This window comes from Cnephaeus nilssonii, assembly GCF_951640355.1.
Source record: "Cnephaeus nilssonii genome assembly, chromosome: 20".
Taxonomy (NCBI): Eukaryota; Metazoa; Chordata; class Mammalia; order Chiroptera; family Vespertilionidae; genus Cnephaeus; species Cnephaeus nilssonii.
The window spans coordinates 49,690,548-49,715,316 of NC_137091.1; the positions used below are offsets into that span (position 1 = coordinate 49,690,548).

General features: G+C 66.3%; 4 protein-coding genes across 5 annotated transcripts; 1 reads left to right on the forward strand and 3 right to left on the reverse strand.

Moving 5' to 3' along the window:
- Window positions 1-214: 214 nt before the first annotated feature.
- On the reverse strand, window positions 215-6,394 carry GARIN5B (golgi associated RAB2 interactor family member 5B; the record flags this gene model as incomplete). Its single annotated transcript, XM_079799836.1, has 8 exons — window positions 215-291; window positions 1,558-3,232; window positions 4,035-4,185; window positions 4,275-4,488; window positions 4,688-4,712; window positions 5,562-5,820; window positions 5,921-6,075; window positions 6,245-6,394. 8 exons carry the CDS (start codon window positions 6,392-6,394, stop codon window positions 215-217), a joined length of 2,706 nt encoding a protein of 901 aa, XP_079655962.1.
- Window positions 6,395-7,755: 1,361 nt separating this feature from the next.
- Window positions 7,756-11,596, reverse strand: IL11 (interleukin 11). The gene is made up of 5 exons (XM_079799554.1): window positions 11,498-11,596; window positions 10,309-10,481; window positions 10,069-10,155; window positions 9,824-9,985; window positions 7,756-8,317 (listed from the first exon to the last, which is right to left on the reverse strand). Exons 1-5 carry the CDS (start codon window positions 11,502-11,504, stop codon window positions 8,147-8,149), a joined length of 600 nt encoding a protein of 199 aa, XP_079655680.1. The 5' UTR covers window positions 11,505-11,596; the 3' UTR covers window positions 7,756-8,146.
- A 27-nt stretch (window positions 11,597-11,623) lies between these two features.
- On the forward strand, window positions 11,624-18,062 carry TMEM190 (transmembrane protein 190; the record flags this gene model as incomplete). Its single annotated transcript, XM_079799837.1, has 5 exons — window positions 11,624-11,653; window positions 11,768-11,827; window positions 12,498-12,564; window positions 17,582-17,707; window positions 17,778-18,062. 5 exons carry the CDS (start codon window positions 11,624-11,626, stop codon window positions 17,942-17,944), a joined length of 450 nt encoding a protein of 149 aa, XP_079655963.1. The 3' UTR covers window positions 17,945-18,062.
- Window positions 18,063-18,881: 819 nt separating this feature from the next.
- Window positions 18,882-24,740, reverse strand: TMEM238 (transmembrane protein 238). Of its 2 annotated transcripts, XM_079799532.1 has the most exons (3): window positions 22,924-24,740; window positions 22,748-22,765; window positions 18,885-19,015 (listed from the first exon to the last, which is right to left on the reverse strand). In XM_079799532.1, the coding sequence occupies exons 1-3, from the start codon at window positions 23,292-23,294 to the stop codon at window positions 18,916-18,918; spliced, it is 489 nt and encodes a 162-aa protein (XP_079655658.1). In that variant the 5' UTR covers window positions 23,295-24,740; the 3' UTR covers window positions 18,885-18,915. The 2 variants fall into 2 exon arrangements, with proteins under 2 accessions (XP_079655657.1, XP_079655658.1); XM_079799531.1 differs by having other exon boundaries at window positions 18,882-19,015; window positions 22,748-24,737.
- Window positions 24,741-24,769: the final 29 nt, after the last annotated feature.

Consider the following 24,769-nt stretch of genomic DNA (forward strand, 5'->3'; position numbering starts at 1 on the left):
TGCGCCGCGTGGACCCGCCCCCCCGCTCCCTCCCGCCCCGCCTCCAGCCCGGCGCCCGCTCCCAGGGACCCGGTGCGCACACAGGCTCGAGGCTCGACGTTTGCCGCGTCTCAGACTCAGGCTTTTAATCTCTGCGAAGCTGGGCCACCCCGCGGCTTGTCCCCCGGCCCGCCCCCCGCCCCCCAATATATAAATGTATAAATAGCTCTGTTCTCTACTGCAGCCGAGACGCCCTCCGCTCGGCCTGGCCAGCATCCGACTTCTTAAAGTAGAGCGCACGGCGCCTGGGGCCTGCGGGGAAGAGCCAAGAGCGCGGGTGGGGTCCGGCGCCAGGACTGAGCGCCAGGGGGAAGGCGGGTTTGGGGGTGTCGGGGGCTACCTGGCCACACTGGATCACTCTGGACCATGTAGCGACTGAGTGGAGTCCGGGATCCTGCTACTGGAAGCGCTGGGCTCGGTGCTTGCTGGGGAGAGGGCAGTGCGCGCTCAGTAAGCACACTGAATGGAGAACAGGCAGGCCTGAGCTGGGATCCGAGCTGCCACCGCCTCCCGGTGCCCCTCCGAGGTCTCTCGTCCTCCTGCCTCGCTATGGTCAAGCCCGACTCTGGATCCTTCACCCCCTCATCCAAATGCACGAATAGCTCTTCCTCTTAAGGAGCCCCCCATGCGCCCACGCCCTACACCGGCGGCCCCTCCGTGGCCCTCCCCGCTTCCAGCAAACTCCTGGGACAGAGCTGGTCTGGGAGCCCCCTCCGCGTGTCTACGCCTGGTCCGGGAAATACACATGACCTTCACCATGGTAACCAGTTTAAAGTGGCATTAAGAATATTCTCAACCGCCCGACTGGCGTGGCTCCGTGGTTGAGCGTCTACCTATGAACCAGGAGGTCAAGTGCCAGGGTTGTGGGCTTGATCCCCATAACGGGGCATGCAGGAGGCAGCGGATGCATGATTCGCTCTCATCATTGATGTTTCTCTCTCTCTCCCTCTCCTTTCCTCTCTGAAATCAATACAAATATATTTTTTAAAAATAATTCTCCATGTCCTGCAGTCACAGCCTTTATCAAGTCCCAGAGCATTTTCATTCCGCTCCCACCCCCCGAAAACCCCACACCCACCAGCAGTCCCTCCCCAGCCCCTGCCCTCCCGGCCTTCGGCAACCGCACACTTCGGTCTGTGTCTCTCCGATGGCCTGTCCTGGACATTTCACACACGTGGCATCAGACACCGTGGCGCCGGCCTTTGTGTCTGGCGCCACTCACTGGGCGTCCTGTTTTCTTTTTATTTATTTATTTTATTATTTTTTTACAATATATTTCTATTGATTTCAGAGCGGAAGGGAGAGGGAGAGAGAGATAGAAGCATCCGTGATGAGAGAGAATCATCAATGGGCTGCCTCCTGCACGCCCCACACTGGGGATCGAGCCCACAACCCAGGCACGTGACCTTGACTGGAATCGAACCTGCTCTATCCACTGAGCCACACCGGCCAGGGCTGGGCATCCTGTTCGCAAGGGTTGCAGCCTGAGTCCCCGCTTTCCATGCGCCCTAAGCTTACCCCTGTCACCTTGCTCAGAGCCCCGCGGGTCCCTCCTCCCCACACACCTGGACCACGGCGTGAGGACCTGCAGGCTCTCCTCTGTCTGCTCCATCCTGCTGGCCACGTTCCTCATCCTCTCAAGTTCCACGAGCTTGGGCACAACCTTCTCCAAGGACGACCCCGCCGTGGCCTCGGGGCCCTGGCCCGGGCCCCCCTCGGTCCCCGCAGCCTCTCTCTTGAGCTTCCGGGACACCCTGGCCTCCATCTTTGAGATGGGGGTCGACACGGTGTGCGACGGCACGTCCTCCCACCTGGTCGCGGGCAGAGGGATGGGGGCCTCGGAGACTCTGTCCAACTTGGAGCTTCTGGGGGCGCTCCGGGCGCGGGGGCGCACGTCGGAGGGGCCCCTCTGGACCGAGGGCAGCTTCTCGGGCACTGCCGCCGCCGCCTGCGCACTCAGTGTCTCCTCCACCCACACACCCACGCCCCCCTTCACCCAGGGGCCCCCCCACGGCCGCTCCCGGGCCACCCCCGGGGCTCCCTCCGCCTGGGCCGCCTGTCCGGGGCTGAGGGGCTCTGGGCCCCTGGGTGGCCCGGCAGACACCTGGGAGATCAAGAGCCAGGACGGCAGCCCCAACCGTCGGGGTCTCAAGGGCGGCTCCTTGGCCTTGGCCATGACCATCAGCCTGGCCAGGGCGAGCTCGTCCTCGGAGAAGGGCCGCCTGGGCGCCCCCGGGGCCCCCTCCACGGCCAGCTGCTGCGTCTTCACCCACTTCCGCCGCCGCCCCGTCGCCTGGGACCGGAAGCCGGGCAGGTCCACGCGCCTCTCCTCCCTGGAGCTGCGGACCCTGTCCTCCACCTGCCCCCGGCCCTTCCGGCCGTCCAGGGCGACCTCGCGGGCCCGGCCCACCACCCTCTCCTCCCGCTCCCTCCGGGCCGTGTGGCCGGGCAGCTCCAGGGACATCTTCTGGGCCCGCACCTCCGTGACCTCGGTCTCCTGCGCGCCCACCAGCATCAGGGGCTCCGTCTTCCCTCCGGGCTGGCGGCTCTCCAGCACAGTCCCCAGCCGGCTGCCCGCGGGCCCCGCGCCCCAGGCGGCAGAGTCGCAGGCCATCTGGTAGCGGGAGCGGGGCGTCAGCGCCTGCGGCGATGGGGTCGGCAGGGACAGGGATTCCTGGCAGCAGATGGGACGCGACGCGGCCTCCTGGGGAACGGCAGGGACCCCTGGGGTCTTCGATGGGGCTGGGGCTTTCTGGGGGGCGGAGGCCAGAACTGGGGCGCAGCAGGTCCCGCCGGGGGCAGCAGGTCCCGCAGGGGCCTTCCGAGATGGAGCCCGTTCCGCTGGGGCCTTCTGGGGTTGCTCGAGGGGGGCCGGAGCCTTCCGGGAGGCGGCCGGGCCCGAGGGGGCCCTCTGGGAGGGCGGAGGCCGCGGCCTCTGCACGGGGCGCTGGGCCTGGCCTTCCTGCCTGGGGCCGGAGGCTTGGCGGGCAGGCGGGTAGAAGCTGGGAGGGTAGGTGGCCGGGCCGAGGGAGCTGGAGGACGGGGTGCTGGAGTCGGGGTCCGCCAGGCCTCCCAGGGCCTCTCGCACATACAAGTGCTTGTAGGAGATGAGCAAGGAGGCGTCAGGGCTGTGACAATGTGAAGGGGCCGCAGCCAAACCGCCGAGCACCGCTGCCCCGTCCGCTGAGCATCCCTGGAGACGGAGGGAGGCAGGGTCAGGGTCAGGGACGCAGGGACAGGGGTCAGGGAGGCAGGGACAGGGTCAGGGAGGCAGGGACAGGGTCAGGGAGGCAGGGACAGGGTCAGGGAGGCAGGGACAGGGTCAGGGAGGCAGGGACAGGGTCAGGGAGGCAGGGACAGGGGTCAGGGCGGCAGCCGCTCAGACACAGACCAGGCCCCAGCCCCTCCTCCCTCAGACCCAGGAGTCCAGGCCCCCAGCCCCTCCTCCCTCAGACCCAGGAGTCCAGGCCCCCAGCCCTCCTCCCTCAGACCCAGGAGCCCAGACCCCCAGCCCCTCCTCCCTCAGACCCAGGAGTCCAGGCCCCCAGCCCTCCTCCCTCAGACCCAGGAGCCCAGACCCCCAGCCCTCCTCCCTCAGACCCAGGAGTCCAGGCCCCCAGCCCCTCCTCCCTCAGACCCAGGAGTCCAGGCCCCCAGCCCTCCTCCCTCAGACCCAGGAGCCCAGACCCCCAGCCCTCCTCCCTCAGACCCAGGAGTCCAGGCCCCCAGCCCCTCCTCCCTCAGACCCAGGAGCCCAGGCCCCCAGCCCTCCTCCCTCAGACCCAGGAGTCCAGGCCCCCAGCCCTCCTCCCTCAGACCCAGGAGCCCAGGCCCCCAGCCCTCCTCCCTCAGATCTAAGAGTGGGGTCCTGGCCCCCAGTATATAGGTGCCTTGGAAGAGGACAGCGGTGTGCTGAAGGATCTGGAAAAGATGCTGAAGATGGTCCTGATGGTGATGCTGGTCCTCACTGGGGCGGAGGGGTCCGGCCCCCTCACTTGGGGGGCTGATGGGGGGGGCGGGAAGAAGCAGTCTGAGCCCTGGGAAAGGACCAGAACTTTGGGGTCCATTCTCAGAGGCGAGGGGCGGGTGTGCTCACCAGAGACGGAGGTTTTGGTCTGAGAGCCGTGGCCGGGGTCGGGGTGGGACCTGCGGGCACAGGGTGGTGGGACTCAATGGCGTCCCCCTCCACCTCCCCGTCCCCCGCCCCAGCCGCGGCCCCTGGGCCCCCAGCCTACTTCTTCCCAGCGCCCGGGGGCTCCAGCTGCGACCAGACGAGCGGCACCGAGTCGCCCACGGCCTGGGACCTGAATCTGCCCTGGAGGGGCTGGGACGGGGCGGCGGCAGGGGAGGGCTCGGGGCGCAGCGCCCCTCGGTCCGGCCGCGGCCTGCTCGCCTTGGCCTTCTTCTGCTTCGGGGACGCCAGCATCTTGCGGGGACCCGCAGCCGTGGCTGGAGGGAGAGGGGGACCTGTGCCAGGGTCCCTGCGGCGGGGGGAGCGCGTGGGGGCGGAGCCAGGCTCGGGGGAAGGACTAGGTCCCCAGCGCCGGAACCCCCCACCCCCCACCCCCCGCCCTCCCCGCCCCCCGCCGGCCTCGGCGGTGGAGGAGAAGCTGAGGTGCAGACACCCAAGGGATGCAGCGCGGCTCACCGGAGCGTCTCCTGTGGGGCTGGTCCTGTGGGCCGAGGGGGCGGTCAGGAGGGGCCCCTCTTCCTGGCTTCCACAGCCCCTTGAGTGCGGGCCCAAGACTCCAGGCCCAGCCTCCTCCCTCAGGCCCAGGAGTCCAGGCCCCCAGCCTCCTCCCTCAGACCCAGGAGCCCAGGCCCCCAACCCTCCTCCCTCAGACCCAGGAGTCCAGCCCCCAACCCCTCCTCCCTCAGACCCAGGAGTCCAGACCCCAGCCCTCCTCCCTCAGACCCAGGAGCCCAGGCCCCCAACCCTCCTCCCTCAGACCCAGGAGTCCAGCCCCCAACCCCTCCTCCCTCAGACCCAGGAGTCCAGACCCCAGCCCTCCTCCCTCAGACCCAGGAGTCCAGGCCCCCAGCCCCTCCTCCCTCAGACCCAGGAGTCCAGGCCCCAGCCCCTCCTCCCTCAGACCCAGGAGCCCAGGCCCCAGCCCCTCCTCCCTCAGGCCCAGGAGGCCAGGCCCCCAACCCTCCTCCCTCAGACCCAGGAGCCCAGGCCCCCAGCCCCTCCTCCCTCAGACCCAGGAGCCCAGGCCCCCAGCCCCTCCTCCCTCAGACCCAGGAGTCCAGGCCCCCAGCCCTCCTCCCTCAGACCCAGGAGCCCAGGCCCCCAGCCAGCCTCCCTCGGACCCAGGAGGCCAGCCCCCAGCCCCTCCTCCCTCAGACCCAGGAGCCCAGGCCCCCAGCCTCCTCCCTCAGACCCAGGAGTCCAGGCCCCCAGCCCTCCTCCCTCAGACCAGCTGACCCAGCCCCCCCGCCCCCATTCCTGGGCACCTGGACTCCCGGCTCCCTTTGGGATCCAGACCCACACCTGCCCTGGGGTGTGCTCATGGCCCCACCTGGAGCTGCCAGGTGGAGGCAGGGGGCGCCGCGTGGGCCAGGTCCGAGAGGGGCGTGCTCAGGGTCCGGGGGGCCCCGGAGGTGGGGGGCTCCTGGAGCAGGCTGATGAGGCGGACCCAGCGGTCGAACAGGAAGGCCATCTCCCTGTCGGGGGCGTTCAGCTCCAGGTAGTAGTAGCGGCCGGTGGACAAGCGCAGCTTCAGGCAGCGGGCCGACAGGTTGTGCACATAGAGGCGAACCAGGTCCAGTGGGATTATCCTGGGGGGCAGGAGAGGAGTGGGGGAGGTAGAGGGGGAGGGGGAGGGGAGGAAGGAGGGGGAGGAGGAGTCCAGCGGGGGGGTGGGGCTGGGCTGGGCACCTGGAGAGGATGAGGTTGGGGCAGTCCCTGCCCTCGGAGGGCCTGGCGATGAGCAGGAGGTCGGGCAGCACGGGGTCGGGCAGCGAGGCGGCCACCCCCATGGTCAGATGGTTGCTTCTGTGGTGCACGTACACGGGGGCCCCTCGGCTGGTCACCTGGGGCCGGGGCCGGGGGCTGGGGCCAGTCCTCCCTGCGGCGCCCCTGAGGCACCCCCAGACCACGCCCCAGCCCCCTGAGCGTCCAGCTGCTCCCGCCCCCCCAGCCCAGGGCCCTGGCTCTGCCTCCCCGCCCCCCCCCCCCCCCCCGGCTCAGGGAGCTGGGAACCTGGACAAAGTTACTCTCGAACATGGGCAGCGGCCGGAGGGGCAGGTAGTCGCCCTGCCGCAGGGTCTTCTGCAGCTGGCCCAGGATGGGGACCCACGTCGGGGGGCCCGGCCGGGGGTCCACGCGCCTCATGTTCCAAAGCCGGTTCATGGCGGCTGCAGAAAGGGGGGTGCCCGCCGGCCGGGGCCCCCAGCTCAGCGGCCGCAGCGGGAGGGGCTGCCCAGGGCTGGGCCATGGCCCTGCGGGCGCTCTGCCCGGCCGGGGGAGGAGCCTTCCGTGCAGGGCCTTTGTGACCTCATCGGCACACGGGGGACTCTTCCTGGGACGTCTCCCCGGGGACTGGGCCTGAGGACGGGGAGCGGGGGGTGCACCCCGAGGCCCTGCCCCCGAGGCCAACTGGAGGCAAGACAGGGCCCCCTGGGAGGGTCTGTCTGTGACGTTGCAAATGGATAGTTAACCGAAGGGCTTCTTTTTTAAAATATACTTTTATTGATTTCAGAGAAGAAGGGAGAGGGAGAGGGAGAGAAACATCAATGATGAGAGAATCATGGATCGGCTGCCTCCTGCGCGCCCCCCACTGGGGATGGACTGGAACCCGGGCCTGTGCCCTGACCAGGTGGGGGGAATGGAACTGTGACCTCCTGGTTCATAGGTCGACGCCCAACCACTGAGCCACACCGGCCACGGGCAACCAAGGGGTTTCTGACTCTTAAGGCGGGAGTTCGGAATGCAGCCCCCGCTCACCACGGACCCTTCTCTGGACCTGAGTAAGACCCAGCCTCCCACAGAGCCTCGGTTTCCCCATCGGGAACGCACTGTGTCTGTGGTCACGGTTGCTGTCTGTTGACTTTTAAGGAAAGGGACCCGCCCTTTGCCATGAGCCAGAGCTGTGGCAGGACCACCGTGGTCTCTCTAGCTGCGTGCCCTTGAACCACAGGCACCCCAGCCTCCATTTCCCTCACCTGTAAAATGGGTGTATGAGGACCCAGGGGGTCATAGTCAAACCCTGCCCCTGAGGCCCAGCCCCGAGCGGGTCCTACTGGGGATCGAGCCCGCAACCTGGGCACCTGTGCCTTTGACGGGGAATTGAACCAGGACCCTTCAGTCTGCAGGCCGATGCTCTATCCACTGAGCCATACCAGCTAGGGCAGTTTTTATTGATTTTAGAGAGGAAGGGAGAGGGAGAGAAACATCGATCGGCTGCCTCCTGCACGCCCCCACTGGGGATCAAGCCCACAACCGGGGCCTGTGCCCTGACCTGGAATCAACCAGAGACCTTTGAGTGCACAGGGACGAATGCTCAACCAACTGACCCCGCCCCCCCCGGCCAGGGTCTCCCATTACCCCTGCCCCTCAGGGTTCAGGGTCCAGGATGGTCTCCCCTCCACGGCCTTGGCCTTGCCCACTCAGGGTCCCTCCCTCTCCCCCCGCCCCCGGGGCCCTGGCGTCGAGCCCCCAGCCCTCAGCCCCATAGAAACAGCCTCCGAGTGGATGTGTGTGACAGATTTAATTCTCCCTTCTCCAGCTCACAAAGGCGTCGCACGTGTTTGTACAAAAACCCAGGCCTGCCTCCCCCCTCCCTCCCCACCCCGTCGCAAAAAGGAATAGTTTAATAAATAACATATGCCCCTGCTCAGGCCCAGAGGAGGGGGGGGGCAGACTTAGGGCCCCAAGAACCGGGACCCCAGGCCCCTCCCGCTGGGGACCCCCTGAGTCCACCTGCGTCCCACCCACCCCCGGAAATAAATAAGTATAAATAAGGCACAGGTGTCTCCTGGAGGGACTGTCTCTAAACAGGGGGACAGGGGGGAGGGGTCCTCTGGCTGCCACGCCCCCAGTCCCGAAATAAATAAATAAATAAGGTCTGGCGGTGAAGGGCGCGGTGGCTCCGGGGTCAGCGGGTCACAGCCTCGTCTTGAGCAGCAGCAGGCCCCGCACGGCCCAGTCCAGCGTGAGGTGCAGGCCGCCCAGGATGGCGTGGGCCGCCCGGATGCCTCCCCAGGCCGAGGCCGGCGGGGCCAGGGGGGGCGCCGGCGGGTCTGGGGGCGCCTGGGGCAGGGCCAGGCGGGCCATCTGTTGGGAGAGGACGGAGGGTTAGCCCCAGGCCAGGGGTGCAGCGGGGGCCGGCGAGGGGTGCTTGCCGCGTCCCCTGATTCAGGTGGGGGGGTCCGGGCTCCGTATTTGCAGAGCGTCTCCGGTCTCCGGGGCGGGGGTGTGGGTAGGGTCTATTTTTTCTAGGATTTTTTTTTTTTTTAATCCTCACCTGAGGGTATTTTTCCATTGATTTTTAGAGAGAGGGAAAGACTGAGAGAAACATCGATGTGAGAGAAACACATCGATTGGTTGCCTCCTGCTTGAGCCCCGACCAGGGCCTGGGTCAGGGAGGAGCCTGCAACCAAGGTAGGTGCCCTTGACCGGAATCGAACCCGGGGGGGTCCCAGGGCCACGTCCAGGGGGGTGGGGGCCAGGTCTGCAGAGTCAGGGCAGACCCAGGTGCTGGGTGGGGGCGGGCGCTGCGGACTCCCATTGGGGCGGGGCCTGGGTCTCAGGCTGCGGTCTTAGATCTCAGGGACTCCGGGGTGAGGGCTGGGCCTCGGTGGGTCTCAGAACTGGAGCTGGAGTTTGAGGTGCAGGCTGTTTGGGCTGAGGCCCAGGGTCTTACGGCCTTAGGTCTGTGGCTTTGGGAGACCCTCAGCGTCTGGGGCCTCAAAGGCTCACAGCCCGGGTCTGAAGTCCTGGTGACTCGGGGCTCAAGGCCTGGGGTCTTTTATTTAAAAAAAAAAAAGTTTTTTTAATTGATTTTTTCCAGAGAGGAAGAGAGAGGGATAGAGTCAGAAACATTGATGAGAGAGAAACATCGACCAGCTGCCTCCTGCACGCCCCCTACTGGGGATGTGCCCGCAACCAAGGTACATGCCCTTGACCCGAATCGAACCTGGGACCCTTGAGTCTCTCTATCCACTGAGCCAAACCGGTTAGGGCAAGGCCTGGGGTCTTTTGTTGTTGTTAATCCTCACCCGAGGCTATTTTTCCATTGATTATTAGAGAGAGTGGGGGAGAGAGGGAAAGACAGAGAGAAACATGGATGTGAGAGACACATCGATTGGTTGCCTCCTGCACGTGCCCTGACCAAGGCCTGGGCTGGGGAGGAGCCTGCAACCAAGGTACGTGCCCTTGACCGGAATCGAACCCGGGACCCTTTAGTCCGCAGGCCGGCGCTCTATCCACTGAGCCACACCGGCCAGGGCGAGGCCTGGGGGGTCTTACAGTCTCCCACCTCAGAGTCCAGCTGCGTGGGGGCTGGGGTTTGCCTAGGCAGCGCCTCTAGCCAGGGACCTGGGAATCTCGGGGGCTGGGGGCTCAGTTTCTGGGGCTCGGCATCTGGAATGCAGTGTCTGGGGCCAGGGTCTCTCCCCGCCCGGGTCTCCCTCACGTCTGGGGTCCCGCGTTCACGGGCTCTCTGTTTTCGGGGTGCGCCTAAGCGTTTCCAGGCAGGATTTGGGAGTGTGGGCCTCGGGGTCTCAGGCCCCCAGGGTCCTGGGGGTACAGGGTGAGGGCCTCGGAGCAGGGGCGCCCTACCAGGAGCTGCAGCCGCCGCAGCAGCCGGTCCAGCCGGGCCTGCAGGGCCCCCAGCTCGGGCTCCAGGGTCCGCAGGGAAGGGCCGCCCGCCCGGCGCAGCCACTGCACGTGCCTCAGGTAGGAGAACAGGTCGGCCCGCAGCCGCGTCAGCACGCCCGGGAGCTGCGGGACGGAGTGCGGGGTCAGGAGCGCCGGCCCCAAGCCCGCCCGCCCCCGGTTCCCCGGACCCGCTCCCCGGCTCCTACCTGCAGGGCCCCCAGCGCGCCTGCGCTCATGGCCAAGGTGGGCAGAGAGTCCAGGTTGTGGTCGCCGTCGGCTGGGAATTTGTCTCTCTGGGGGAAAAAAAGCTATGAGGGGGGCCCTGCCCAGCTCTGGGGGTCCCCTCATCCCCCCACCACGGGCCTCAAACGCCCCCTCCCCGTCTGTGCCGTTGGAGGCCAGGTAGCACCCCGTCCCGCGCCGGCCCGCCGTCCGCCGTCTCCTACCAGCTGCGCGGCCAGCTGCCGGGTGTCGGCCAGCAGGGAGCGCGTCAGCAGGATGGCGCTGTCCAGCTCGGCCCGCGGGTCCGGGGAGGCCCTCGGGGGGCCGGGGGGCGGCCCTGGCGCGGCGGCTCGGTCTGGCCACAGGCTCAGCGCGGCCAGGACCAGGCAGCAAACACCTGCGGGCGGGAGAGGGCGGGGGTTCAGGCCCGAGGGGTGGTCGCAGGGAGGAGGCCTGGGGTTGGGGGGGGGGGGGGAGGAGGGTGTCTTGCGCCCCGAGGCGGAGGGCGCGGGGCTGGTCGCCGGCCGGCGCGGGCTTCCCGCTCCCTCTCCGCCTCTGGCTGCCCCGCCCGTCGGAGCAGACGCGGCCCCGGGCGGGGAGACGGGCCGGGCGTCTCCCGTCCGCCCCCGGACGCCGGAATCTGGGCCCCGGGGCGGGGCGTGAGGGGGCGGCACAGGCCAGGACCTGCCCCCTCCCCGGGCCCGGGAACCGGGCGCCCTGAGCGCCGAGGAGGGAGCGCGGGCCGGAGACGCGGGGGTCCCCCCGGGGAGACGCCCCCGGGTGGGCGCCGAGGGCCGGCGCGGCGCGGGATGCCCCGCACACCTGGGCGGGACGGCGGGACCCCGCAGCGCGGCGCCGGGGCCGGGGCCGGGGCCTCCCGGGCAGCCCATCCCCCTCCGGGCCCACCCCCCGCTGCCCGCAGCCAATCAGCGCCCCCCGGGCCGCTCCGCTCCCGCCGCACACCCCCAGCCCGCCCCCGGGCGCTCCCGCCGCTGTCTGTCCGTCCAGCCGTCCGGCTCCCCCGTTCCTGTCTGCACCCCTGCCCTGTCCTCCTCCTCCTCCTCTCCCTCCTGGCTCTCACCTCCTCGGGGGCTCGGCCTCAGTTTCCCTGGGCGTCCTGGGCCCTCAGGGGTCACCTCGCTGCACTGCTCCGTCTGTGCGTCTCCGCGCCTCGGAGTGTCCGTCCCTCCATCCCTCCCTCCGCCCGTCCCAGCCCCGGCCTCCGACTTCCCCACTCTCTCCCCTCCCGCCTCTGCCTCCCCATCGCGCCCTCTGGCTCCCTCCGGTGTGTCCGTCCCGTTCCGCTGTCTGTCTGTCTGTCTGTCTGTCTGTCCGCTCCACACCCTCCCGTCGGCGGTCCCTCCCTCCTCGCTCCCCGGCTCCCCTCCCCCCGGTGGACCTGAACCAACTCACTGTTCATGTCCCCGCCGGGTCGGGGTTCCCCAGGGCAGAGGGCAGGGAGCTGGGGGCCTTGAACCCGTCCCTGTCCGCTGCCGGGGCCCCCGGGGTCAGCTGGGCCGGGGCCGGGGCCGGGGCGGCATGTGCGGCGCAGCCGGGCCTGGCAGTGCGGCGGGGCGTCCGCCCGGGGGTTATATAGGGGGCCCGGCGGCGGGCGGGGGGCAGGCGGCAGGGGAGGCGGCCTGACACATCCTGACTCACCTCCCGGCTGCCTTTTCCATTCAGACGGAGCCGGCCGCCTCGCGGGCCTCCGCCGCCTGCTCCGAGGAGGGCACGGAACGAAAAGTTGGAAAAGTTGAAAGGGAAAGGGGGGGGGGGGGGGTCGGAGAGGGGCTGGTGAGGTCATTGGCGTCCCCTCCCTCCGCCGCCCAGGCCGCCGCCGCCCGCGGGGCAGACACACGAGGCCCAGGAGCTGGGCCCCCGCTGCGGGCAGGCGGGGTGGGGGTCCCCGCTAGCTCGACCCCCGACAGGCAGGGAGATGGGGAGGCAGAGGGGAGGGAGGCAGGGGGGCGGGCCTGGGGAAATGAAGGCTCTGGGGAGGAGGGGGGCGTGACTCCAAGGGGCAGGGATGGAGAGAGACAGAGACAGAGACAGAGAGAGATGGAGACCCTGAGACCCAGGCAAGCACCCAGGAGCCACACGGACAGAGGGGGTCAGTGGGGCGATGCAGAGTCTAAGACAGATGAGAGAGAGAGAGAGAGGAGAGAGAGAGAGAGAGAGAGAGAGAGAGAGAGAGAGAGAGAGAGAGAGAGAGAATCCAGGGGTGGAGGCAGCCGGGATGCCCTGAGAGCAGAGGACCAGGGCCGCTTCGCAGTCAGGGAGGAGGGGGAGGGTGGCAGGCGGGGACAGGGAAGGTGAGAGAACCTGAGACGGGGACAGGGACGGCGAGAGTGTCCTGGAGACACCCCGTAGCAGTGGGACCTCGGGCGTGTGGCTTCCCCCCTCGGTGCCTCAGTTTCCCTGTGCAGTTGGGAAAGGCCGTGTACCCCCTGCAGCCCCCACACGCCTCGACGTGCACAGAAGTGAGTTCGCTCATGTAACGCTCGCGCACACACACGCTTAGCTCTCATTTGCCGGGTTGGTGGGTTTTTATTAACACATGGGGGGGGGGAGGGAATAAGATGGAACCACTGGGAGACCCCAACGTGGCCCGTGAGCGAGGTGGAGGGATGGGGTGTCCGGGCTCCGGGGGGAGCTGGGAGCGGGCCGGCCGGGAGGGCGCCTGCAGAGAGGACGCCGGGGCTGGGGCGCAGGAGAGGGAGGCATCCGAGATGGCGATGTGGACAGGCGCGCAGGCGGGAGCCCCAGGGGTGCGGGCAGAGGTGGCCCCGGGTTCCAGGCAGAGCCAGTGAGGGACCCAGATGGAAGCCAGGTCCCGGGAGCACCCCACCTGCCGGGCGGCAGACACAGAGAGGCGGGAGGGGGGAGACCAAAGGGCTCCCTCCCGCGGACCCCCCTGGGCCCGGCCTGTGCTGAGCCGGCAGGGGGCTCGGGGTGATGGCAGCTGGAGTCATCGCCCACCTCTGGGGGGCCGCGCCTCCGTCCCCGGGGAGGTGAGGTCACAGCCCCCCACGGTGGGACATGACCTCATCGCCTCAGGTAGCAGGCGCTCTTTGTGGGTCTGCCATGGCCACCCCTGCGCGCCCCCCAGGGGCCTCCCAGCCCCTGACCACCGGGTCTCCACCCCTCGGGGGGCCTACTTCCGGCTGAGTCAGCGTGGGGGGCCCAGGGCTGCGTCAGTGAGGGGAGAACTGACGTAGCCCCCCCCAGACCGGCGGGGGCCAGCCGAGGTGACTCAGGCCACCAGCCTGGGGGGTGGACTGGCCTGAGGGGATGGGGACTGGGCCTGAGGCCAGCCTGCGAGCAACAATAGGGACCTGGTCCCAGCAGCCTCCTGCCCCACAGAGAACCTGGGGTGACAGCCCAGACCCCACAAATCAACCCAGGAGTCCAGGCCCCCAGCCCTCCTCCCTCAGACCCAGGTGTCAGAGTCCAGGCCCCCAGCTTCCTCCCTCAGACCCAGGAGGCCAGGCCCCCAGCCTCCTCCCTCAGACCCAGGAGTCCAGACCCCCAGCCCCTCCTCCCTCAGACCCAGGAATCCAGGCCCCCAGCCCTCCTCCCTCAGACCCAGGAGTCCAGGCCCCCAGCCCCTCCTCCCTCAGACCCAGGAGCCCAGGCCCCCAGCCCTCCTCCCTCAGACCCAGGAGCCCAGGCCCCCAGCCCTCCTCCTCCCTCAGACCCAGGAGCCCAGGCCCCCAGCCCTCCTCCCTCAGACCCAGGAGCCCAGGCCCCCACCCTCCTCCCTCAGACCCAGGAGTCCAGGCCCCCAGCCCTCCTCCCTCAGACCCAGGTGTCAGAGTCCAGGCCCTAAACCCTAGTGTCTGGAAGGGTGGAGGGAGGTGTTAACGCAGGGCAGTCTGGGGGATGCTCTGTTGGAGAGGGTGGGCTGGAGGCTGGGCAGGTCAGTGGCTCGTGGCTGGGGACCGGTTTCCCCACCTGCCTCAACCCTCACCCTGGGCTGTGGGGTCATCTTCTCCCAGGAGCCACAGAAGGCAGAGGGAGAAGGGGGCCGGGTGCAGGACAAGAGGGGGTGTTGTTCAGGACTCCTGACCTTCCCCAGGGTTGGGGACACTGGGGCTACCTCTGTGGAAAGGAGGGCAAGAATGGCCCGGCCGGCGTGGCTCTGTGGCTGAGCATCGACCTAGGAACCAGGAGGTCACAGTTCCATTCCGTGTCAGGGCACACGCCCGGGTTGCAGGCTCGATCCCCAGTAGGGGGTGTGCAGGAGGCAGCGGATCCATGATTCTCATCATGGATGTTTCTCTCTCTCTCCCTCTCCCTTCCTCTCTGAAATCAATAAAAATATATTTTTTAAATAAATACACAGCCCGGCTGGTGAGGCTCAGCAGTTGAGCGTCAGTCCCGGAACCAAGAGGTCGCTGGTTGGATTCCTGGTCAGGGCACAGGATGGGGTGGCCAGTTCGATCGCCAGCAGGGGGCGTGCTGGAGGCAGCTGATTGGTGATGCTCCTCTCTCACCCACGTTTCTCTCTCTACCGCCCTCTTCCTTTCTCCCTCTCTCCCTCTCTCTCTCTAAAAGTCAATAAAAAATATAACACACACACACACACATGCACATGCACATGCACACGCACACACGGAAAGGAGGGCAAGGAGGGGCAGGACGGGGGCGTCCCAGGCAGAAATGGAGACAGAGCCCCGGGTGAGGACAAGGCAGACGTAACGCGAAGGAGACTGGTCCCGCAGAGACCAGCTCGGAGGCTGGGGACCAAGCCCAGGGGAGGCCCGGGGCTGAGGCCGTGAGGGGGGTCAGGGCCCCGGCAGGCAGAGGCCAGGGAGCCCTCAGGAGGGTGCCGGGGTCCCTGCTCCTGTGCTGACCCCCAGGCCCAGGGCCAGGCGGGGCTGGCAGGCGTGAGGTCAGCAGGTCCGAGGCTGTGTGTGTGTGTGTGTGTGTGTCCGTCTGTCTGTCCCTGGGGGGTCCTGTCTGGCCTCTGGGGGGTGACGGGGCAGGCGGGCCGCAGAGGCAGCCCAAACCTGTCATTAGCGGTGAGGGCCGTGACGGTGGGGCCCCCCCAGTCCCCAGCCGCGGTCCCGGGCCGGCAGCCCCGCCCCCCACCCCCTCCTTGATCCCTGAGGAATCCCGGGAATTGGAAGCGGGTCCAGATGATGTTGACACAGGAAATGGTCAGCAGCTGCCCAGCCTCGGCCCCACAACCCCTCTGACCCCCACCCCCGGCCCCCTGCCGAGCCCCCGGACCCTGTCATCTCTGACGGAGGCAGCGCGGGCCCACTCAGCTCCCCGCAGGATGTTTATACAGTCAGCTCCGGGGCTTCCCCAGAAACAGAGAAACGGCCGGGCCGGGGCTCCCGGAGAGGTGCCCTCAGACCCACTCACCCCCTCCTCCCTCAGACCCAGGAGTCCTGACCCCAGCCTCCTCCCTCAGACCCAGGAGTCCAGGCCCCCATCCCTCCTCCCTCAGACCCAGGAGTCCAGGCCCCCAGCCTCCTCCCTCAGACCCAGGAGTCCTGACCCCAGCCCCTCCTCCCTCAGACCCAGGAGCCCAGGCCCCCAGCCCCTCCTCCCTCAGACCCAGGAGTCCAGACCCCCAGCCCTCCTCCCTCAGACCCAGGAGTCCAGGCCCCCAGCCCTCCTCCCTCAGACCCAGGAGCCCAGGCCCCCAGCCTCCTCCCTCAGACCCAGGAGTCCTGACCCCAGCCCTCCTCCCTCAGACCCAGGAGTCCAGGCCCCCAGCCCTCCTCCCTCAGACCCAGGAGTCCAAGCCCCAGCCCTCCTCCCTCAGACCCAGGAGTCCAGGCCCCCAGCCCCTCCTCCCTCAGACCCAGGAGTCCCCGCCCCCAGCCCCTCCTCCCTCAGACCCAGGAGTCCAGGCCCCCAGCCTCCTCCCTCAGACCCAGGAGCCCAGGCCCCAGCCTCCTCCCTCAGACCCAGGAGCCCAGGCCCCAGCCTCCTCCCTCAGACCCAGGAGCCCAGGCCCCCAGCCCTCCTCCCTCAGACCCAGGAGCCCAGGCCCCAGCCTCCTCCCTCAGACCCAGGAGTCCTGACCCCCAGCCCCTCCTCCCTCAGACCCAGGAATCCTGACCCCAGCCCCTCCTCCCTCAGACCCAGGAGTCCAGGCCCCCAGCCCCTCCTCCCTCAGACCCAGGAGTCCAGGCCCCCAGCCCTCCTCCCTCAGACCCAGGAGTCCAGGCCCCAGCCCTCCTCCCTCAGACCCAGGAGTCCTGACCCCCAGCCCCTCCTCCCTCAGACTCAGGAGTCCAGGCCCCAGCTTGCTGGAAGGCCTGAGCTTACTAACCCAGGGGCTCTCTGGCGGAGCTCTGGGCCGACTCCTTGGGTGCCCCGGTGGGTCAGGAGGAGAGGCTCACACCCCCAACCACCCACTCTCCACCGGGATCTCAGGGGGCTCTCAGCCAGACCCTGCCCCACCCCAGAGCCCCTTCCACCTGCTTCTCAGGAAGCAGGTCTCTGGCACGCAGGCGTGACCGGGCTACTGTGACACCCCTTCCTTCCCTCCCACGGCCAAGGGCCCCCTGGCAACAGAACTTAGAACCCTGGGCGCTGGGCGGGCTGCAGGCGGGGCCCGCTGGTTGCTGGGGGATGGCCTTCAGGGTCTCTCACCAGAGGGCCCAGGAGTCTGGGGAGGAGACATGGTGGGCTGGGGGGTCCCAGCGTTGAGCCTCTTCCTGATGATGCAGGGCTCAGTAGGTGAGGGGCCGCGGAGAGGGTCAGAGGGCTGAGCTGGGGCCGCCTCAGCCCCCACAGGCGCCTGACGCCATCTATTTTCCTTCACAGATGGGAATGGGATCCAGGGATTCTTCTATCCATGGAGTGAGCAGTGGACGGACCCTGGGCTCCCACGGACAGGGGCTGGGGCCTGGGCTCCTGGGTCTGAGGGAGGAGGCTGGGGGCCTGGGCTCCTGGGTCTGAGGGAGGAGGGGCTGGGGGCCTGGACTCCTGGGTCTGAGGGAGGAGGGGCTGGGGGCCTGGACTCCTGGGTCTGAGGGAGGAGGGGCTGGGGGCCTGGGCTCCTGGGTCTGAGGGAGGAAGTGCTGGGGCCTGGCCTCCTGGGTCTGAGGGAGGAGGGGCTGGGGGTCTGGGCTCCTGGGTCTGAGGGAGGAGGGGCTGGGGGCCTGGACTCCTGGGTCTGAGGGAGGAGGGATGGGGGCCTGGACCCCTGGGTCTGAGGGAGGAGGGGCTGGGGGCCTGGACCCCTGGGTCTGAGGGAGGAGGGGCTGGGGGCCTGGACCCCTGGGTCTGAGGGAGGAGGGGCTGGGGGCCTGGACCCCTGGGTCTGAGGGAGGAGGGGCTGGGGGCCTGGACCCCTGGGTCTGAGGGAGGAGGCTGGGGGCCTGGGCTCCTGGGTCTGAGGGAGGAGGGGCTGGGGGCCTGGGCTCCAGGGTCCAGTTGGAGCCAGTACTAGGCAGTGATCCTGGGGAGTCTGGCCTGGGATCCTGCTGCCCGTGGGGAGGGGGGGCTCTGACACGGCCCCCGCCTGCCCAGGCTGTGAGGGAGATGTGTGGAACCGGGAGAGCTGTGGGGGCCAGGCGGCCATCGAGAACCCCAATCTGTGTCTGCGCCTACGATGCTGCTACCGAGACGGCATCTGCTACCACCAGCGGCCGGACGGTGAGTGCCGGGGCGGGGCGCCTGGGGGCCGGCCGCCGGGCCGGGGCTCACAGGGTCGCGTTTTGTCCAGAGAACATGCGGCTGAAGCACCTGTGGGCGCTGAGCTGGACGTGCGCCGGGCTGCTCTTCGTCATCTTCAGCGTCCTCCTGTACTGGCGAGTGGGGCTGGGGGGCGGCCGCCGGCCAGCAGAAGGGGTGGGGGGAGGAGGAGGGGACCAGGCCAGGGGCTGGGGCTGAGCGTGCTCCCTCCCGGCAGGTGGGTCAAGAGCCGGGACATGCTGCACTTCCCGGGGTTCGGGAAAACCAACCAGCACCCCACGCCGTGGCCCTCTCATTCCTCCCAGGGGAAGAAGAAGAAGACCTCGGCGGGCAGCCAGTCCGCCAGCCAACCTTTGAAGGGCGCCTTGGAGGCCTCGGGGACCGAAGGGGAAGAAACAGGAGGGGAGGACTAGGGGCACCCCGAGGGGCACCCCTCAATAAAGATATAGCATACAGACACCTGGTCTCTCTGCTGAGAGCTATGGGAACTGGAGGTGGATGAGACCCGGAGGCAGGGTGTGTGTGTGTGTGTGTGTGTGTGTGTGTGTGGGCGGGGGGGGTAGGGCTTGGGCTGTGGAAGGGGGTCTGAAAGGAGGGAGTTGGGGGTGGTCTGAACCAGGCTGAGGGGGGCTGTACCCCTCAACATTCTTCCTGACACCCCAGCTCCCCGCCATGGTATCATGTGACCTCCCAGCAATTCCCAGGCTTCCCACTGAGCACAGTGGGGGTCCCTGCAGGACCTGAGCCTCCCCCACAGACAACCTGACCTGTCAGACCCCCGGGGTCCAGCAGTTTTCTGGGACCTGCGGTACAGTTCCAATACCCAGCTGAACTCTGACCCTCCTTCCTCCCTCCCCGTCTCCTTTCTCAGCACCAGAGCCACACCAGCCTCCCCTCTCTGTCTGCCCCCCAGGAAACATCTTTGCAAGTCTGATTTGCCCCTCGGTCTGCTTCTGGGAGGGGCCCAAACTAACAGAGGGGCCCGGGCGGGGGCGTCTGGGCCGAGAGGGTGGGTCTGGGCTGCAGAGCTGGCGACGCTGGGCGCCTGTGTCCGCAGTGGCCTGGGGACGCTCACGTGCTTGTGGATGGACCTAGTCCCCTCGGCCCGCCCACCCCTGCCCCAGAGGCACCCTCGACCAGACAGACAAGCAGAGCTGGGGGGCAGTCCTTTATGCGGGGGACAAAGGAGCGCGGGGAGCATCCTGGCGGCCACGGGGTGGGGGGCAGCTGCGTCTCCGTCCGGTCCTCACAGGTGCATCCTTGCTTTGTCTGCAGGAGGGAGGGAGGGTTAGTGGCTGCTGGGGCCCAAGAGCCCTGTGGTCTCTGCACCCACCACCCAGCAGCCCAGGGGACCACCCGCTTCAGCCCCTCACCCCCTGCCTGACACACGGCCCAGGTCTCCTCACCCCGCCACGCCCTAATTGGCTGCAGCAGCAGGTGACTGTCACTCACCAGAACACGGTGGCCCAGGTGGGGACCCAGACCACCAGGAGAGACAGAGGTGCAGGGACAAAAAGAGATGTGGAAGACAGAGAGAGAGAGAGAGAAAGGGAGAGAGAGAGAGAGAGAGAGAGAGAGGCAGAGACTGAGAAAGAAGACAGGGGACAAATGGCAAAGGGTGGGTGCATGACCACTCAACTAGTTTTGGTCCCAGAGTGGGAGGAGAGGCACTGGAGCCAGGACCTGTGGGTCCTTCTGTTAAAATTCAAGTTCTCTGTCCTTCATGTGCTGGGAGTACCTCACCCTTCCCATTGAGGAAGAGTTCTATGTCTGGATCCCATCCTCCTATCCACCCATTCATCCACTTATCCATCCATCCATCCACTCATTCATCCATCCATCCATCCATCTACCCACCCACCTTTCCATACATCCACCCACCCACATTTCCATCCATCCATCCACCCACCACCCATTCATCCACTTATCCATCCATCCATCCATCTATCCACCCATCCATCCATCTACTCATCCATCCATTCATCCACCCACCTTTTCATCCATCTACTCATCCATCCATTCATCCACCCACCTTTTCATCCATCCACTCATCCATCCATCCACTCATCCATTCATCCACTCATCCATCCATCCATCCACATTTCCATCCATCCATCCACCCATCCACATTTCCATCTATCCATCCATCCACCCATCCATCCACCCATCCATCCATCCATCCACCCACCCACCCATTCATCCACTTATCCATCCATCCATCCTATCCATCCATCCATCCATCCATCCACCCACCTTTCCATCCATCAACTCATCCATCCATCCACTCATCCATTCACCCACCTTTCCATCCATCCACTCATCCATCCATCCATCCATCCATCCACTCATCCATCCACTCATCCATCCATCCATCCATCCACTCATCCATCCATCCATCCATCCATCCATCCATCCACCCACCCATCCATCCACCCATCCACCCATCCATTCATCCATCCATCTACCACCCATATCTCTATCCAGCCATATCCACTCATTCCTTCGTGGCCTACACGGAAGTCAGCTTGGCCAGTTTCTGGCGGTGGCTCCAGCAGTGGTCCACCCAGCTGTGACTGCTGGGTAAAGGACTTCCAGGGGTAACTGTAACCACAGGTGGCTGTTTCTGCATTAGAAGCCATCTGTGTTAGCTCCTGCTTCGCCTATTGCACAGCTGTTATCCTCTCTTAAAATGGCTTCCTCACCTGAACCACAGAGCATAGGACCGGAGTGACTGTTTTCTCAATTCTCAGAGAGAAGGGTACCTGACCAGCATCGTTCTGGACGTATAAAACAGATCACTTACAGAGAATCTTAGGGTATCAGATTTCAATTGTTTTATGGAATCCTCATTGAAGAAAATGGTTCAGTCATTTATCCATTCATTTGTTCCATCTATCGATTCACCATTAACAAACCCAACCACCCACTTATCCATGTGCCTACCCATCTGCTCAGACTAGCCAACCAGCCACCCATTCACCCACCTGCCCATCTACCTATCCAATCATATCCATCCATCCACCCATCAACTGATCCATCCATCCACTCATCGATTCAACTATCCATTTGTTCATCCACGCTTCCACCAACGAATCCATTCATCTCCTAGCCAACCATCTATCCACCCACCCATCCATTCAATGACCCATTTGTTCACCCAGCCAGCCACCCACCCGGGGAATCAGGAACCTCTGATTTCTTGGGTTCACTTTTTGCTGGGAAGTGCTAAGCACATGGACACCAGGGACCCAGGCCTCACCCTCCAGGGGCTCCCTGTTGGGTGGGAGAGGCAGTACCAGCACACACAGACGCCACACGGGACGATGCAAACAATCGTGGGGAACTCACAATGTGGAGCCAGAGAAAGGCAGCGAGGTCGAGTTGGACCTTAAAGGACTCATGGAAAGTGTCCCGTGGAGCAGGGACAGCACTGGCAGGGACAGACGCCAGCGGGCGGGCGTGGGAGCCTGGCTGTCGTGGTCTGAGGGATGTTGTCCTGCCTGCAGAGAAGGCAGGAGACGGGGCGCTGAGACAGAGCGGACCCACGTGTCCGAGGCTGGAGGGGGCTTAACCAGAGGGCAATGGGGATCCACAGCAGGTCTTGGGGGACAGAGTGCATGCTGAGGAGTATGCTTAGGAAAGGGAATAGGAGGTAGAGGAGGGATAAAGGGGAGGGAAGGATGCTTCCCCGTGTCTTGGTCTGTGTCACCGTCACTCTCCTGCTTGGTGGGGCATTCCCAATTCTATCCCCTCTCTCTCTTTTTTTAAAAATATATTTTATTGATTTTTTTTTTTTTTTTTTTTTTTTTTACAGAGAGGAAGGGAGAGGGATAGAGAGCTAGAAACATTGATGAGAGAGAAACATCGATCAGCTGCCTCCTGCACACCCCCCACTGGAAATGTGCCCTCAACCAAGGTACATGCCCTTGACCGGGATCGAACCTGGGACCCTTGAGTCCGCAGGCGGACGCTCTATCCACTGAGCCAAACCGGTCAGGGCTATCCCCTCTCTCTTTAGACTTTCTTTTTCTTTTCTTTTTTAAAAATCCTCGCCCGAGAATATCTTTCCATTGATTTTTAGAGAGAGTGGAAGAGAGAGGGAAAGACACAGAGAAAGATGGATGTGAGAGAAACACATGGGTTGGTTGCCTCCTGCATGAGCCGCAACCAGGGCCGGGGCCAGGGAGGAGCCTGCAACCGAGGTACGTTCCCTTGACCAAAATCGAACCCAATAGAACCCAGGACCCTTTGTTTCACAGGCTGACGCTCTATCCACTGAGCCAAACCAGCTAGGGCTAGACTTTCTTTTTGAAGAAAAATATTTTTATTGATTTCAGAGAGGGAGAGGGAAAGAGAAACATGCTCATCATTGATCGGCTGTCTCCTGCACGCCCCCTACTGGGGATTGAGCCCGCAACCCAGGGCATGTGCCCTTGAGCGGAAGCGAACCGGGACCCTTCAGTCCACAGGACAGCGCTCTATCCACTGAGCCACCCCAGCTAGGGCTCTCCTTACACCTTCGGTCTGGAGAACCCCAGCTGTGTGCCCTTGGGCAAGAGGCGGCACCGTTTGGGGCCTCAGCGCCCCCCACTGGGGTGGGGATTAACTGGGGCCTGAGGCACCGGGGGCTGGAGCGCAGGGAGGGCCCTCCAGGCTACAGGGACTGCCCCTCATCTCCTGGGGGGAGCGGGGGGCAGGGTCTCCCTGGGCCTCCCACGTCTGCCCTCCTGCCTGCCCGCTCCCTCCATCCTCAGGGTCTCTGCTGCTCTGTCTGGGCCTGGGCCTGCGCCTCTCTCGCTCCATCGTCTCTCTCTCTCCATCTTCCCCCGGGTCCCTCTAATTCCATCTCCCCCGAAGCCCCGCCCTCCTCCCCCTGGGTCCCTCCCTCTCCCTCCCCCTCCCTCCCTCTCCCTCCCTCCCCCTCCTAGGTGTCTCCATCTCTCCAGCGCTCCCACCGCCCCTCCCCTCGGTGTCTCCCCGCCCCGCCTCCCGGCCGCTCACCTCGGGCTCACTCGGTGCCGGCGCCCGTCGCCCCGGGCGCGGCCTCGAGCGTGGCGAGCTGCAGGCGCACGCGGCGGGAGCCGGCGCCGGGCGGGGGCGCGCGGGGGGCCCGGCAGGCTCCCCGGGCTCCGGGCGCGGCGCGCGGGCCGGCGGCGGCGGCGGCGGGCGCCGACCAGCGGCGGGACAGCTTGCGCGCCAGGCGGGCGAGCGCCGAGGGCCGCAGGCCGTAGTCGCGCTCGAGCTCCTGGCGGGAGATCTCGATGTTGCCGGTGTACCAGAGGATCCAGCCCAGCAGGCTCATGAAGACGAGCAGCGCGCCCGAGTAGATGAGCAGGTCGCCGAAGTCGCGGCCGCGCACCTGCAGCTGCGCGAACACGCCGGTCAGCAGCGCCGCCATGCCCGCCACGTCCAGCGCCACGGCCAGCAGCAGCGCCATCCGGCAGCGGCCCAGGCCCGACGAGGGCGCGGGCGCGCCGGCCGGCGGGGACGCGGCACCGGGCGGGGGGCCCGGCGAGACGCACACGGCCGGCGCCGCCGCCATGGCCATGCTTCGCCGCGCTGGCTCCGGCCCGGAGCTTTCCGGGTACCGCCCGGCCAGGGGCGGGGTCGGGGACGGCGCCAGGTGTGCCCCGCAGCCATCCGGTCATCGGAGCTGGGCGGCTGCGGGCCGGCCCTGGCCGGGGTTTCCGTGCAGGGCCTGGGGCTGAGGCATGAGGGGGACCCTGAGGGCCCCTGCACCCCAAGGAGCAGAAGCAACCCGTGGTCAGCATCCAGGACGCTCTAATGGAGCCAGGGCAGCGCGGGGCGCGGGGGAAGCCTGGGCCCTGTTGCGTTCAGCCCGCCTCCAGGCGCCTTCCGGGCACCCACGGTGGGGTCAGGGGGGGGGGGTCAAAACCAAGGGTCAGACCAGGCCCTCGACCCCCAGGAGCTCTGGGCCGCGGGCTCACGCATGGCCCGTCCCCGGGAGCCTCCTGGGGGCCACCTCCCAGCGCAAGTGCGGAAGGCGCAAAGGTGGACCGTGCACAGGACTCTGACCCCACCGTCAGGCCCACGGTGCTCTGATGGAGGTGACATAAGGCACTGTCGCTGCTTTTGTTCAGCAGGGGTCCCGCCGGGTCCTGTGCTGGGGAGGCGGAGGACTGAGGACTCAGATACATCAGGCAAGACTCCCGCCCCTTAAAGATGACCCTGAACATAAACAGGGTCGAAATAAGCAGAAAGTAGACTCCCAGGAAGTTTAATGGGGTGGAACACAGTGGACTCAAGGGGAGGATGGGCAGGGGGCTGGGAGGACAGGTATGGGACCCCTAAAGGGACGAACCAAGGGCTTTCCCAGGCAAATCCCTTTTCCTCCAAACAATCCGCCCTTCGAGGGAACCCACGCTCCCCTGGGGGCAGTCTGCGACGAGTAAGGTCCAGCTTCTCTCTAGACCCAGCACTTGAAGACTTTATTCCAAAAGAGCCCTGAAGAGGGGGAAATGAGGGGCCTGCCGGGGATCTGAAGGGTTCGCAATGTGCCGGAACAGACCCGAACCCCCAGGGGCCAATACGAAAGGCGGCCACCCTTTCCGAAGAGCATTTCCGGAGAGTTCCGAAGGTGCCCGAGCGAGCCTTCTCCGGCAATAGCCGAGAGCTTACGGAGAAGACCGGAAGCACCGGGGACTCCGGGGCTAGGCTTAAAGAGTTCACGCATTCACATGTTCATTCACAAACATAAACCCTAAAACAAATGTCTGCTGAGCGCCCATCCTGTGCCAAGCGCTGGGTGAGCACCCCTAGGGGAGAGGCCGCTGACGAAAGGGCTGTACCCAGTTGGAAACCCAGTCGTAGGGTTCCGGAAACAAACGAGCGGTCCCGAACGGTGCAGCTCCGCCTCCGAAAACACGCCTTCGGGTCTCCAGCCGAAGAGTTCCGAAGCTTCCCGAACGAAGTAGGCGGAAATAGCCGAACGTTGCCGAGCCGCCCTGGAGGCGGGGTCGGGAGACGACGCGCGCGTTCCCAGAGAGGAAACGGAAATGCGTA

Excerpts from the sequence above, each read along its gene's own strand:
- TMEM238 (XM_079799531.1), bottom strand. The coding sequence starts at position 23,294 with ATGGCCATGGCGGCGGCGCCGGCCGTGTGCGTCTCGCCGGGCCCCCCG.
- IL11 (XM_079799554.1), bottom strand. Across the intron at positions 10,156-10,308 it reads GGCAGCTGGCCGCGCAGCTG|AGAGACAAATTCCCAGCCGA; the intron begins GTAGGAGACGGC and ends TTTTTCCCCCAG. Across the intron at positions 9,986-10,068 it reads GCGCGCTGGGGGCCCTGCAG|CTCCCGGGCGTGCTGACGCG; the intron begins GTAGGAGCCGGG and ends TCCGTCCCGCAG.